Raw genomic sequence first — 14913 nt, 5'->3', positions numbered from 1 at the left:
AAAAACTTAAAAAATGTTTAGTCTAAAAGCCATAAAATACACACAAAGGGTGTCAAAATTCTTCAAATCCATGATCGATTTGACTTTCGATTTTAAACTCACGATTCGATTTATTTAAACATTGTATTTTTAGCACTGATAGCTATGCCATTGTTAGACTGGTTTGTCATTTCCAACACTTCTTTCAAGTGTGACTTCCATATTATTCTTTTTGGAATGTACCAACCTTACAATGAAAATTCACCAGGTAGTGGTGAAGTGCAGCTTGCAGCATGATAATATTTTTTTGCAAGTGGTAATAATTCTTTATAAACATAGGTTAACATGTCACAGGAGTCACAGGACTCTGTTACTGATTGGCTGCGAGTATTCTCTGACCGCACTTTGCCGCTAAAAGTTCAACTATTCCCAACTTTTAGTTTGGCCGCATTGGCTCGCTGAGCTCGGAGCAGCCGCCGCAGCTTTACATAGACGCTGCATGCAAGCTCGCCACCGGCACACTTTGCCAATGCTCGGCATGTTTTTTCGGCAAAAGACCATATGGTACAAAACTAAATTTCACGAAAATTAGATTTTACATGATTTCACGTAACAAATACATTGATTGATTGATTGATATAGTCAATATTAAATTATTTATTTAAAATGTACTTGGACAATCCCAGATCCTGCCTTTGAATTTATGGTCAAAATTGAAAGCTCATTTCTATTGATTTTAAAAAAAAATTTAGAATCGAAATCGTGACACCCCTAAAACACACCATCTGTAAATTGTGTGTGTGTGTCTCAAGATTGTTGAGTCAAAAGAAGATCTCAAGAATCAATACCAAGAACATGACCTTGGTGACATCAATAGAAGCTACAGGCCTGACTCAAGTGATGCCATTTTCTCAGACTAGTCATAGAAGACATTATACAGTGGTAAAATCAGCGGATTGTCCCTTTAACATGCTCTCACTCTTTAACCATAGACTGTTAAAGTCTATGATTGTAACTGAATGAATATGTGGTGACATATGCTGGTAGTTTTAAGGATCCAACCTCTTTGTAGCTGATGGGAAAGATGCAGAAGATAGATCACTTACGTGACCTGGTGGTCCTCTTTCTCCCTTTTCACCCTGAAAAAAGACAGAGTTGAGTCTGTTTTACCATAACTCCTCCAAGACAACTGAAGTTTCTGATTAAAGCCTTGAATGTGTGCAGAGTAAATAAAAGGTGCATTATTTACCTGGGAACCGGTCAATCCATAGGATCCAGGGAAGCCTTTTTCTCCCTGTATGAAAGTATGTATGTACTTTAGTGATAAATATTTCATAATATAAAAGCAAACAACAGTTGGGCAGTAGAGTACAGTAGGTTGATAATACAGTATGTTATTGTTACCTTCAGCCCGTCCTCTCCATCCTTGCCAGGTTTACCCTAAAATTATAGAAGCACTCACTTTGATTAGTTTGACTGAAGTTCTTTCTTCATTTGTTATCCCATTATACCATCTCATAGATAATTATTTCTGCCACTTACTCTTGGTCCTGACGGGCCGGGTTCACCTTTGACACCAGCTTGATGCAGGATGCACTGGCCCTGCAAAGGAAATCAAGCGTCTCAAAAACGTAGAAAGTTGAACTAAAATATAACAAACAGCCTGTGTGCACAGTAACGTTAGTCATACACCTCAACATTTGAAAGTAAAATACTAACTTTGTCTCCTTTGTCTCCTGAAAGTCCTCTGTCGCCCTTTAGGGAAAAAAACACAAACACATTCAGGAAATAACACAGAATCCAAGTTGTCTTTTACATATAAACAGACATTTAACCATTGTGATTTATTTATTTATATACAAAAATAGCACAATTTCTGTTCAAGAGCTGAGCGAGTACCTGTGGTCCAGGTACGTGCACTGTGATAGGTGATCTTTCCGCTCCAAATGGTGGAGGTCCAGGAGGGCCAGGTGGGCCACGAACTCCTTGGGCACCCTGCAGGGAGACAGCAATGATCACATCAACAGCCACAACTAAATACATTTTCATAAGAACATGTTAACAATTAGTCACAAACTTAAATTCAAAAAGCAAATCATCCAGTGTCTTCAAATTTGGTGAATTTTTCAGATTAGAGTTATGAGTAAGTGTACCTTAATAAAATTATCATACCTCTTACAACCAACAAAAACAAAATACTCAGAAAACATATCTTGATATCAAATAAGGATTTCCATGTTCAAAAAGGAGTAGGAAGAAGTACAAAGGGTCTGGGTCTAACCCCCTTACTATGAGTTTTATTTTAGTTATAAGGTAAACTTTTAGAAAAAAAAAAATTGCTTAACATCAAAATAATCATTCATAATCAAATTCAGAAAAATAAGATCCAAATGGGATTCAAATATTGTCCATTTAAATAAATGTATGGTGTAAATGTCAGCATGCAAGCATGTCTCTTTTCATTAAGGCTGCTTTGCAAAAGCCTTGCATCTACATATGAAGAGTGTATAACTACGTTCCTTCTAATATCAGTGTAATACCTTCACAATCACTAGACATTTCCAGGAAATTGCCACAAATAATTATCAGAAACCAATGCTGGTATTCATACTCTTCTGTTTCAAGATCATATCAAAACTTTGTTTAAAATGCAATTATTTGGTACCTAAAACACAAATGGTAAGAAAGTGTAAACTGCTCTGCTCCCACTACCTCTCTACAGTAGGTGGGTCTACAGTGAAAGCATCATATAAGAAATCTAGCAGTTTGTATGTAAAAAAAATAATAAAAATTCTCACCTTGTCTCCTTTCTCACTCACAAAGGCCAGCTTGTCACCCTGCAGGGAAGATAACATAAAGTAACAAAAAGTAAGTTAACGTTCCTATGAGATCTCAGCTGGGTGATGAAGCCAGAGAATGATGGATTTTGTTTTACAATTGTAAAAATGTTGTATGTGATCAGTCTTACCTTCTCTCCAGGGAGGCCAGGGGGCCCAGGATCACCCTGTTAAACGGTTATTCCATTAGTCAAAGGCAGGCAATGCAGCTTTATTTATATAGCACATTACAGCTACAGGGCAATTCAAAGTGATTTACAAAAAAACATTAAAGAGCCGTTAAAAACAATTAAAACATTACTAAAAAAAAGGAATACAAACTGATAATGCCAGTACTCTATCTAACTGATAAATAAATCATCCAACAGTATCTGCAAGGTGTAAAAATCTACACACATTATACTTTTTAATGTGTGCTCTTTCCAGAACACATTGGTGTTATATTTAATCATAATCATATGTCTCTGTATAACCAATATTCCAGAGCTCATAAGGTTTATCACTGACTCTGTAGAATGATAAAAAGTCCATTACTGTAGAAGTAACTCACTTTTGGTCCTTGATAGCCTCGAGGCCCTGGAGGTCCAATAGGTCCAGGAATTCCACTCGATCCCTGGGAGAGAAAGATGCATGTTGGAAGAAATTGGATTTATGCATGAAAATTTGAATAATATTGTCCCAGTCTCCTCTTCTTTCGACACACACACATATACACTCACACACACACACCCAATTTCTTGCATATCAAAGTCAAGGCCCATCTCAACCTGCAAGAGAACTATTTCATAGATCCCAAAGGCGTCCAAATGCAAATGTATATCTATTGACTCTTCCCTATATATCCTTTCATATATAGGCCTAATTTATTCTCTACACAAGGGCACCCATGCATTGAACAAATACCACCATGCTTCTGGAGGTTTAATCCTTCTTTCACACATAGCTATTAGCATTTCCACAGCCATTGGTGTTTCGATTATTCTTGGTTGGAATTTAATGTCATATATGGTATGTCTTGCCAGAACATCTTTTTTTTTTCATGCAGATTGAACTCACTTTAATATTTTTTCTACCTACATAGTATACTGGACAGTATGTGTGAATATACATTCCATTACCCGCATCCACATGACCACATACACACACACACACACACACACACACACACACACACACACACAACGTACAGGTAATCCAGGTGTTCCAGGGAATCCTTTGTCTCCTTTCAGGGGAACAATTCCAATCACACCACCAGGGTCACCCTGTACGACACAAAACGGAAATAAATGGTTTGCTAGAACACATGTCTAATCAGACTTGAAGACAGGACATACTTGTATTGTTTGAAAAAACTTATTTACATATAAAATGTTAACACTTCATAAATTTCAACTGACCTTCATTCCAGGAAGTCCTGGGATGCCCTGAGAAGAGAGGACAGTAGTATCATATCAATACATATTCTGGCAGGATGAATATTTGCATTTGAGATACTGTTCAGTTAAAGTAGATGTCATGCAGCAATCTTATTATGGTTGTGATGTTTCAATGCGGCATATACTGCATGAGCTGAGATGAGCTGTTCAAAACCAACCGGGCCATTCCTAAAAAGGTATGTCAGTCACTATAAAAACAAGGCAGCTTTTATTGAAATGCTGATGCTTTCTATATTTTTTCAATAACTGAAAAGTGTGCTGGTGAGTGGGGTGGTGTTGGTTGTCATGCGAGTCACGGTTGCTTACAGGAGGTCCTTGAAGCCCGTCAAAACCAGGAGTGCCATCCCTTCCTCTATCTCCCTGAAACACACACACACAGCACAGTCAGAAGGCACAAATGGTGAACAAATCTGCTTCAAAACACAGTAGAACTTTTAGAAGTGGCTTACTTTAGTCCCATTGCATCCTGGGATACCTGGCGAACCTGGTGGGCCGTCATTTCCATTGATGCCCTAAGAGCAATAGTGCACAAATAGACAGTTTGAGACAATTTGCAGTAACACAGTGACAAGTCTCTGCACCTTCTTGACCAATCTACCCTGTCAGTGTATCAACATCCTCTAACAACATGTTATTTAGAGAGTATTACTTTTAAGTGGATGATTGCATGTTAGACAATATTTGTATTGTTATGGGGAATTTACTGGATTGTTGCAGGATGTGAGACAAATCAAAAGGAACTTACTGGTAGTCCCGGGTTTCCTGGGAAACCTGGCAGACCAGGAGGACCCTGAAAGATCACAACCATATCAGCATTAAAAATGTCATGACAATACCTCAGCATAAGCAATAATTTGTGGAATAGAAGCCTTCATTTGTGGAATAGAAGCCTGTGTAATATATCATATTTTACTGTATATCATAATTATGATGGCTAGTTACTTACCCGCACTCCTTTCAGTCCAGGAGCTCCAGGTTCACCCAGACCTCCCTGAAAGAAACAAATGACATCATGATCATTGTAATAGAGAAACATGTGGTCTTGATCCTAATAGTTGATCTATGGGTATACAATGTGTTCACAATGCCACATGTGTGGACAGGGGGACAAAATTAAGTCAGATTAGGTTATTTACGGTTATTAATTTGAATGCGTGTACTGACCGTAGGGCCCATTGATCCTGGAGGCCCTTCAGGTCCCTGCATCCCTGGAAATCCCATATTACCTTGAAGACCAGGAAATCCACGCTCACCCTGTGAAGCACAGACCGCCAGGTTAATGATACGAGGGTAGGCAGTAGCCTGCTGGGGAGCTGGGAGCATAGAGAGGGACAGGAATAGGATAAACAGACTGGTGAAGAGGGCTAGCTCTGTTCTGGTCTGCCCTCTGGACACCATAGAGGAGGTGGGTGAGAGGAGGATGTTAGCCAGGCTGGCATCAATCATGGGCAACACCTCTCACCCCCTACACGTGACTGTGAGTTCCCTGAGCAACTCCTTCAGCAGCAGACTGCTGCACCCTCAGTGCAAGAAGGAGCGCTACCGCAGGTCCTTCATTCCAGCAGCAGTCAGACTCTTTAATGCAACATCATAATGTAGCACTGCTATCTGTTTCTGCAATATGAGCCATCACTGGACAATATCCTGCACTACGCTTTACTATTTATTACTGTGTCACCTCCAACTGTGCAATATTTCATCTCTATTCATCCGCACCTTACTCACCTGTATATCTGTGTTTATATACTGTCTGTTTATAGGTTTATTGTGTAAATATGTTTGATCTATTACTATTATTATTATTATTATAACAAATTCTATAACTAATTATATTCTTTTTCTATTTCTTATACTTAATGTGTATTTCTTTCACCAATGTCTATTGTGTATTTGTGGTATTCTGTTGTGTGTACATTGTTTTTCTTTTGAGCTGCTGTGGCAAAGGAATTTCCCCAGTGTGGGATTGAAGTGAAGTCTATCTTATCTTATCTTACAAATATGTATATTAACTGAGATTAGAAAGAACAATTTTAGCCACAAATGCTGAAACTGTTTTCAAAACAGATTTCAATTTTTTTATTTAATAAATGTATCAGACATGGGTTTGATACCCAAAGCAAATTGAATTGGAAACAGTAACAGTCACAATCCCATTCAATACGTACTCAAAGACTGAGTTACTGTATATTTATGTGTATCTGTTGATGTAGTATTACTAAATAATCTATAATGGATTCAAGTTGGTTCCTCGGAGAATCACAGATCCTTATATCTAAACGAAGTTCAGACACTTTTGGGGCTATTAGATGCATTCAAAGATGTGTATTTCACCCATTTAGGTCAATTGGGATCATTTTACCTAGAGCTTATGATGTTGTACTTCATCATTATAAAATTGTCAAAGAAAATGAATTTAATTGGAAAACAAAATATGATTTGTCAGTTCTTTTTTATAAATGTTCTTGTTTGTATAATGATTATTAAAGCAAGCTTCCAAAATAATATTCTATTTTTTCTTCTGCTCTTCAATTTTACATAAAGTACACATGGGTCAATCCAGTGCCAAAACAGCCAATCATAAACACATATTTTTGATTTAAATATTGACTTAATTGCATTTTACTTCATAATGAAGACACATATGCTATGATCATTGTTTTTAATGTTGTTTATGCACAATATTAAAAACAAGTGTGTCCTTTGCAGTGACCGAAAACTGACTGAATGTTGTTTCCACTATCTGCCACTAGATGACAGCAGTGCGTTGTGAAGAAGAGTCATGCTCCAGTAATCTCCACAATCCTCTCTGAGCTGCCAAGCATGAGAGAGTGATGTGTAACATACTGAAACTTTTGAGATCGACTTCCATTCTCTGACCACACACATCTGACACCCATCAGTTGAGAGACACACTCCATTTTGAACCATGGGAATCATCAATACGGTTACCGAGGCAACTCCTGTTGTGCAACATAAGGGAGTAATATCATTGGAAATAAAGCTCATACAGGATTTTAAGAAAAGGTGTTTGGAGCCTTTCAGAAACTTTCAAAACACAGAAGTGTTTTGAATCCACAGTGGATTGGCCGAGCTCCATTGAACACAGTCAGTACATCTGTTGTTGTCGGGGAAGCTGAATGATTGGCTACTGTTGCTGTAAGAATGAGCCATAAAAGGCCAGACTGTTGCACTAAGAGGATAGATAACACACTGCAGTCGCCTGATATAACTGAGCCAATAATTTGCATGTTCACTCAAACAGCAGGAGTTGCACTGAAAAATAAATCAACTTTAAAGCAGTGGTTCCTGACATTCTTAGCTTGTGACAACATAAAAAAGCAATGTCTATTTGTGACCCCTTGTTACAGGTTGCCCAAAAAGTGATGTTTTCTTTATTTTATTCTTAAAGTGCTCAAGTGGTACAAAATTACCCCAAAAAGGCAAAAAAAAAAAGAAAGTAGGAATGAAAAAAATAATCATTATTTTGTATGGCTGAAATGTGTTTTCTTTCTGGTTCCTATCCCATAAATATACTTGTTTCTGATTGAATAAGATATATCAGGCTTTGGCTACAAAGGCAATACTTGACTATAAAGGCAATACTCAATGATGAATGTATTGTTGGTTTTGGTCTTTTATAGTGATTTGTTGACAATAAAAATAATGTTGTATACAATAATAGTTCTATCTTTAACTGCAATAAAACAAAGAAAAGTGTCTAGCCAAGCTTCTTTAAAGACAAAAAATGTAGGTACAGCAAAACCACCTTTGCCCCAGTCAGTGAATACCATCTTTTCATGTTTCAGGTCAGTGATTAACATTCATGCTCAAGTGCTGACAGCTCAAAGGCTCATGGCCAGTTCATGGCTAGTGTCCCCACCGCTTGTACATCTGTATCTGAGAGCCTCCCTCTGATGGGAATAAGGCCTTCAGCCCAGCTGTGTGTCCGGACATGCTCTAATTCAAACTGATCTTTGTTCCCGTCCTGGTCTCTGCTCCGTGACTGAGCCCCATCCATTGCTTTTCCACCCAGGCCCAGCTCCAGTCTGTCCCACTGAGCTGTCCCCATATAGTCAGAACATAGGAAGCACTGTCACGGCTGCTTTGGGCTGCTGTGAACTTAAAAAGCACTTTGCATCAACTGCAAACTAATATGTCAGAATGATATCAACTAACTGACAAAAAATGCACAAGGATTGATTGGCAGTGACGAATGAAAATCTCACCTTTGCTCCTTTCACACCACTGCAGTCACATTTTCCACATGATGTCCCACAGCCCTGAGGATGAAGAAAAAACATAAAAATAAATGATCCATCACTTGGAAGAAAAAAACAATCGAAAGTGCATAGGTTTGTTTTTGACAAAACTGAAAATAAACTTAGGGAGAAGAACAGAAATGAAGATAGTGTTAGCCAGCTGGACAGTATAGTATCATTTGATGTCAGCCATCAGATGTGTAAACCGTGCTACAAACTCTTCATTCTTTCATAGCATGTTAGGGTCCTGCCTATGTCAGATGGCTGAATATCCCCACTGACATTATAAATCACAGCAGTGAGTGGCCAGACAGACTTCTGCAGTGTTTTCAAGCAAGTCTGCTGATCTAGCTCACAGATGAGAATTTATAAATAAAATATTTGTATTTAAAAACAGAGATGGATGCCCTGAGGTGCATCTTAAACATGCATAATCTGTTTTTTTGGCCATTTGGGAGAAGTGGAAACAAGCTTTTGTGTTTCTCTACACTTTGTGAATCTACGTCTAATATTCGATCTCCTTTTAGCTCCATACAGTTGGTTTTTAGAGGTTTTTGCTGAAAACAGCTGCCTAAGAGTGAACCAAAAGTTGAGAGTCGGGTTTGATAAATCTCTGTGGGTTTGTCACTACAAGCAACCCCATTCACATACACTTAGTGATTTGATCTATAGTTAATTTAAAAAATAAACTATAGCAACTTTAATTTTATTGATGATTGACAATGAAGAAATGTTTCATTTTCTGTAATCAGGTTACTTTATAGCCACATCGAGGGTCACTGGTTAGCTTTGTAGAACTACATGCAGGCAGAACATCAATGCAGCTGGTCTCAGCCCTTTCAGACCCCACCCCTGCTTCCTCTCCTCTGGGGTCTCCAGAGGATGAAGCATGGGAACTAGCCTGCACTGCCCTGGCTCTCTCTCTCTCTCCTCTTTCTCCCACCATCATCCAGCTGTTGCTATCACGTGCAAGGCGTCCAGCCAAAAGCCTGTCAGGGCTTTGGACAGGCTCTGCAGGCTTGGGCAGAGAGTGCACAGCTACACTGCCACTACACATATTTCTCTCTGTCTGCTTCTCATTCTCACACACACACACACACACACACACACACACACACACACACACACACACAAAATAAATGTCTCCATCACCATTCATCGTGATCCGTTCCCATCGTTCTTTCCTTCTCATCATACATACAGTAAGTAATTCTTAATTCTGCATTTTCTATAACTCAATATCCTGTCCAAGCAAAACATATATGAACATATTCTCCCTCTTCCTTCTTACATGTAATCCTCTCCAACATACCAAATAACTGAATCAATATGTGGCTCTAAAATCCTGGGAAACTACAGAAAACAGACCTCACTCTCAGGACCTTCAGCTCTGACTGCCTCCACCCTGTCCAAGTGCACTTGTTCTCCTCTATTTGTAGAATATAACACATGTGTGGCCTGCTACATTTCCCATTCCTGCTCTCTCAAACACCTTAAACCCACTCCATCTCACCTCTCTATTTCTGGTAAAGTTTTTTTTTCAAAGGATTCATTTCTGTTATGCCACTTAAAGAAAACTAGGAACACCTGCTTCAGATCAGATTAGTGTCATAAGACAAACAGAGGAAAAGGGAAATTAACTCTCAGAATGAAGCACATGTGTGTTTTATTATGGCAAAGCCACGCAGCAATAAGAGCTCCTGGTACTGAATTAACACAATTATTTTTTTTATTTTTTTTTGACAATTCACCAAGGGAGTTCAGGCACCCTAATGCAATGAGCACCACTCATGTACAGTAAATGACAGCTGCTCGTGTTTAAGCATTGCTTAAGTATTCCCTCACCACCTGTTGCTCTCTGTCCCTGATTCTTTTTCTCAGTCTGCAGTTTTTTCCATCCTGTTTAAGGCGCAACTTAGTCGAGCAGACATTCCTGCATGTTGGAGGGCATGACCCAAGCTTCAAACCGACACGCACGATGATGAAGACGCTATGTGCGATGGTGTGTGATGAAAAGCCACGTCCCTGTGATGTCTACTGCTGAATCTCCAAACACAGCTCAGTATTCTGCAGGTAGATCAAAGAAGTGTTTCCCTGATTTCCCCCGTTTGTTTTCTTTCTACATGCTTTATGCACCACCATAAACCCAAACACCAGATGGGAGAGAAAGAACCCAAGACCCAACTGCACAAAAAGAGCATCTTGCTAATGAGTCTTGCAACCATGGAGTGAATGAGTGGGCTTTGCAGGAAAAAGGGAACATAGGAGGACCTTGTCATATAGATCCCTGGATGTGTCGGATGATGAGAGATCTGATTATCTAGCATAAATACCATAAATAACATTTATAAAGGCCTACGTCATGGAGGATGATAGCCTTACCAGTTTACATACAAGCCTGAGATAAAAAGAACATAAAGTACATTTACACAAGTACTGTAAAATGTTGAGGTACTTGTACTTTGGTGTGAGTACTTCAGTCCTTCCATTTTATTCTACCTTACTACATGTCAGAGGGATATTTTACTCCACATACTGACCGACCCCCATCAAATACAGATTTTTGTTCTGCTTTGTTCATTTTCGGCATGTGCTTTAAAATAAATGCTACTGTATAACCGTGAAGACAATGCCATTCATGGTTAGCTGGCGTTACCAAAACCTGAATCTAAAAATACATGTTATAAATTGTCTTGAATAATATATAAATGAATATGCCTAAAAAGAATGATGGTGCATGCTTGTCACTACTTATACTAGAGTTGAGTATTACAGTTTTTTGTTACCTTACATTGGTATCTGATCGGTACTCGGTTTCCCTGAGTTTGGGTATCTGTATCAGGAGATAAAAAGTTGGATAGGTGGGTGCATCCCCAACTGTTGCCTATGATTACTACTTACTTTACCCATTCATAGTTTACTTATATTGACCTTATACAATATGATGCATTGTTATAAACTACCCAACAGTAAATAAAATAGCTAATTAGCTCCTCCTTGACTCCAACATCAAAGTGCAGCTAAAACTTTAGTGCATCAGTAATAAAAACACACTGATGTAATATAAACTATAATAACATAAAGGGCCATTGTGCATACCAAATATTTTTAGTTAGGATACTTGAAGTACTTTTATTTAGAACTATTTTAATGCTGTATATCTTTACTCATAATGGAGTTTTGTGGTGTAGTCCACCAGCACAGTACAGGGTGTGCATGTGTGAGAGTCTGCTGCAGCGTCAGATTGTGAAAAAATGAAGGGATAAAGATGATTTTGTTCTCCCCAAACAGCATGATCTTCCATAGAGCAAAGAGACTGAGCAGAAGCCTGATATTCTGCAGTGATGAGTGTTAATGTCTACAGTGAATATACAGTGGCTGGTGAGTCACTGAGCTCTGGAGAAACTGTATCAGATCCAGTAAAGCTCTGCGGCAGACAACCTCACATGTCTCTAGACAAGTGTTTATGTCATTCCTAGTCTGGATGGCAGGCCTGGATGTCTCCAAACTGTGAAAAATCAATACGACGTGTGCTGGGCTGGCAGAGTGTTTACGTTTCCTGGGCGCTGCGCAAAACAGTGCCTTATCATAATTATGGGTCTATGACAGCGTGTTTGTGATTGTTTACTGTGGCTGGAGCTGGCAGGGAAACACAAGCATTAGAGTTTGCTTAGAGATAATCTGAAATAGAAGCATACAATGCCAACAGAAGAAGAGAAGGAGGGTGTGGGTGTTACAGAGACAGAGATTTATGGCATGGTACACAGAGGCACGTTCACAGGCCTTTATAATGAAGACCAATGTATCTCAGTGCTTGGTGTTATGTGTCAGAGGTGCTGGAGGTTACATCAGTTCAAGCTTCATCCCAAAAGGTCTGAGGTTTCAACAACACCTGCACGATATGTCTGACATCATTAGATACATACATCCAGCACTGAGATGAGCCCAGGAGAGAAGAAGTAATGAGTAATGAGATGACAGGCCTCAACTAGCGAGAGAGGTCAGTCCAAAGATCCTGACATTAACACAACCACTCTTAATGTAAACCAAGGGTGGGTGTGTAGAGCTGTTGCATAACTGGATCCTAAGAGGAACAATAGCAAGAGCAGCCCCATCATGGTTGAGGCAACACAGCCTGTACAGAATAACTTGTATGGCTTGTAGTAGCTGTTCTGGAACTTTTAATAATATCACACAATCTTTCTCTGCAGATGGAGTTGAATATTTCATTTGTAATTCCATGACAACTAGGCAGACTCCATATGCTGAGGAAGATCGTGTGATGCAATTTGTAATTGTTTTGTCATCTACTGTTTCCAAGGTCAAGAATGAACTTTCATTTTTTACTAGCTTAGTCTGCTTGATTTGCAACATTCACACATTCTTTTCTGCAGTTGTTGCTTGGTTGCCTTATGGTTACTTAGAAGCAATTCAGTACTGTAGGTTGAAAGGTTGAAACCCTAATTAGTGTATAATACCGGGGCCTTCAGGGAAAATAATTTCCTAGCTTTTCCACAACCAATTAATACAGTACCATGTTTTAACCATGCAGAATCAATATATATTCCTGACCTCACGGTTCTCATTAAACATCTTGTTCGAGACTTGAGGCATCCTAACTACATTTTGTTCAAAGGATAAACAATGGATAGAAAAGGCAACTGGATTTTCCTAATCTTACAAATAGGGTTGCTTTCTCTGCAGCAGAAGTCATTCAGTTTGTCCTTCAGCTCACTGTGGCTGCATGACTCTGCCTCTGTTGTTCTTGCCAAAGTGGGCAAATCCATCCCTTGTGTATGGCAGCCAACCTCCAAACACAACAAGTGTGCTTGAATATTTCCTAAGATTCAACTCTTTCATCTTGTGTAAAACAATTAATATATTTTCACAGATATTTTTATTTATTTTTTTAGATTATTTTTGGGCCTATATTTGTATAGAACAGCTTAGACTTGAAAGAGAAGAGAGAGGGGGAATGACATGCAGCATAGGGCTGCAGGTCAGAGTTGAACCTGTGGCCACTCATTAAGGAGTAAACCTCTATATATGGGTGCCCGCTCTACCAGGTGCCCATATTTTCACAAATATTAACCTGCTGCAATGCTGCATACATTTTGTACACAGGTTTCATGAACAGTACTGCTGCAGTACTGATTTTAACCACATGGGGGTAGACACATTCCCATCACTGAAGTGCTCCGCATTGACAGCTGGATGCCTCTTTCCTACCATGTTAAGGGAAACTGAAGATCACATAAACATCTGTTCAGTGTCATCTACAGACTTTTCTTAAAACAACATCACATTCCCGGTACATTCCTGCCATAACCTCCCACCACTGCTGACCCCCCCAGGGTCTCCTGGAGGGGCTGAGCACATGAAGTGTGGGAGGATATGTCATATGTCATTTCACATCCCCTCTTGTTCACACACACAAACACACACACACACACACACACACACACACACACACACACACACACACAAATTAAACACCAATTAAAACCTGACGTTTAGATGACCTCCTAACATACAGTAATGGTTATCAGACAAGCATCATGAGATTCAGTCAAAGCGTCGCAATTATGCTACTTATTACTGTATGAATTGGATTAAATGAATTCCTATGACTCAAGACACACAAAAAATCTCAACGCACGCACGCACGCAAGCACGGGCGCACACACACACACACACACACACACACACACACACACACACACACACACACACACACGGTAAGACCATAGACAGCAGCCACTTTGTTCACATGACTAAATGTAAAGTTATGAAGCTGACATCCTAGGCCAGAGTCATGCACAAAAGTTCTGACAAGTCTTATCAGGAAACAAGTTATTGTGGAATGTTTTTGTTATTGTTTTTAGAAAACAAAACACATGTACATTTACTGACCCAGTAATGTTAAAATCTATGTAGCCAGAGAAAATGATTTGACTGGAGAATACCATCTCAGTTTATCTCCTCCGCTGTGACAAGAGCCTTCCTTCCACACTGATATGGGTTTCACTGAGGGGAAAACCAGATAACCATGCAGTTGTGCATTTTTACTTTGTATTCTGGAGGTTTGTTGAGGTTACATGTTCTTTTCACACATCTGTGCACCTAAGTAGGTCTGATGGAGTATACTGGCAGCTTAACAAGAGTCTAGTGTGAACTCCAAGAAAGTGTTGGTGCTGATAAAATAAAATCTTGATAAACTCACTTTAAGCTACACACCCAGCACCAAACAGTAGACAAAGTTAGCGAAGATAGACAGCCATTAAGAGGGCCATAGTATGTCAATGTTTGTTGTGGGGTTCTACCCCCAATAACTTTTAGGAATTCCGGGTTTCATGCAACCACCAGTGCAACCATATTGTTAGTCACAGAATGTCTTCCTTA

The 14913-nt window shown here is 39.2% G+C and overlaps 1 protein-coding gene across 1 annotated transcript in view; it reads right to left on the bottom strand.

Annotated features, from left to right (window-relative positions):
• col4a1 (collagen, type IV, alpha 1) overlaps positions 1–14913 on the bottom strand; it is a 47621-nt gene that overhangs the window by 18338 nt on the left and 14370 nt on the right. The window contains exons 2-18 of the mRNA XM_031295290.2: positions 8479–8532; positions 5417–5506; positions 5199–5243; positions 4998–5042; positions 4702–4764; positions 4559–4612; positions 4214–4240; positions 4004–4078; positions 3367–3429; positions 2948–2983; positions 2778–2816; positions 1879–1974; positions 1699–1734; positions 1522–1581; positions 1384–1419; positions 1229–1273; positions 1086–1118 (exon numbers count right to left, since the gene is read on the bottom strand). Of these exons, the coding sequence (XP_031151150.1) occupies positions 1086–1118; positions 1229–1273; positions 1384–1419; positions 1522–1581; positions 1699–1734; positions 1879–1974; positions 2778–2816; positions 2948–2983; positions 3367–3429; positions 4004–4078; positions 4214–4240; positions 4559–4612; positions 4702–4764; positions 4998–5042; positions 5199–5243; positions 5417–5506; positions 8479–8532 (897 nt within the window). The remainder of the gene's footprint in view (positions 1–1085; positions 1119–1228; positions 1274–1383; positions 1420–1521; positions 1582–1698; positions 1735–1878; positions 1975–2777; positions 2817–2947; positions 2984–3366; positions 3430–4003; positions 4079–4213; positions 4241–4558; positions 4613–4701; positions 4765–4997; positions 5043–5198; positions 5244–5416; positions 5507–8478; positions 8533–14913) is intronic.

This window comes from Sander lucioperca, chromosome 8 (assembly GCF_008315115.2).
Source record: "Sander lucioperca isolate FBNREF2018 chromosome 8, SLUC_FBN_1.2, whole genome shotgun sequence".
NCBI lineage: Eukaryota > Metazoa > Chordata > Actinopteri > Perciformes > Percidae > Sander > Sander lucioperca.
The sequence above is the reverse complement of the archived record's forward strand: the minus strand, read 5'-3'. Positions and strand labels throughout refer to the sequence as shown.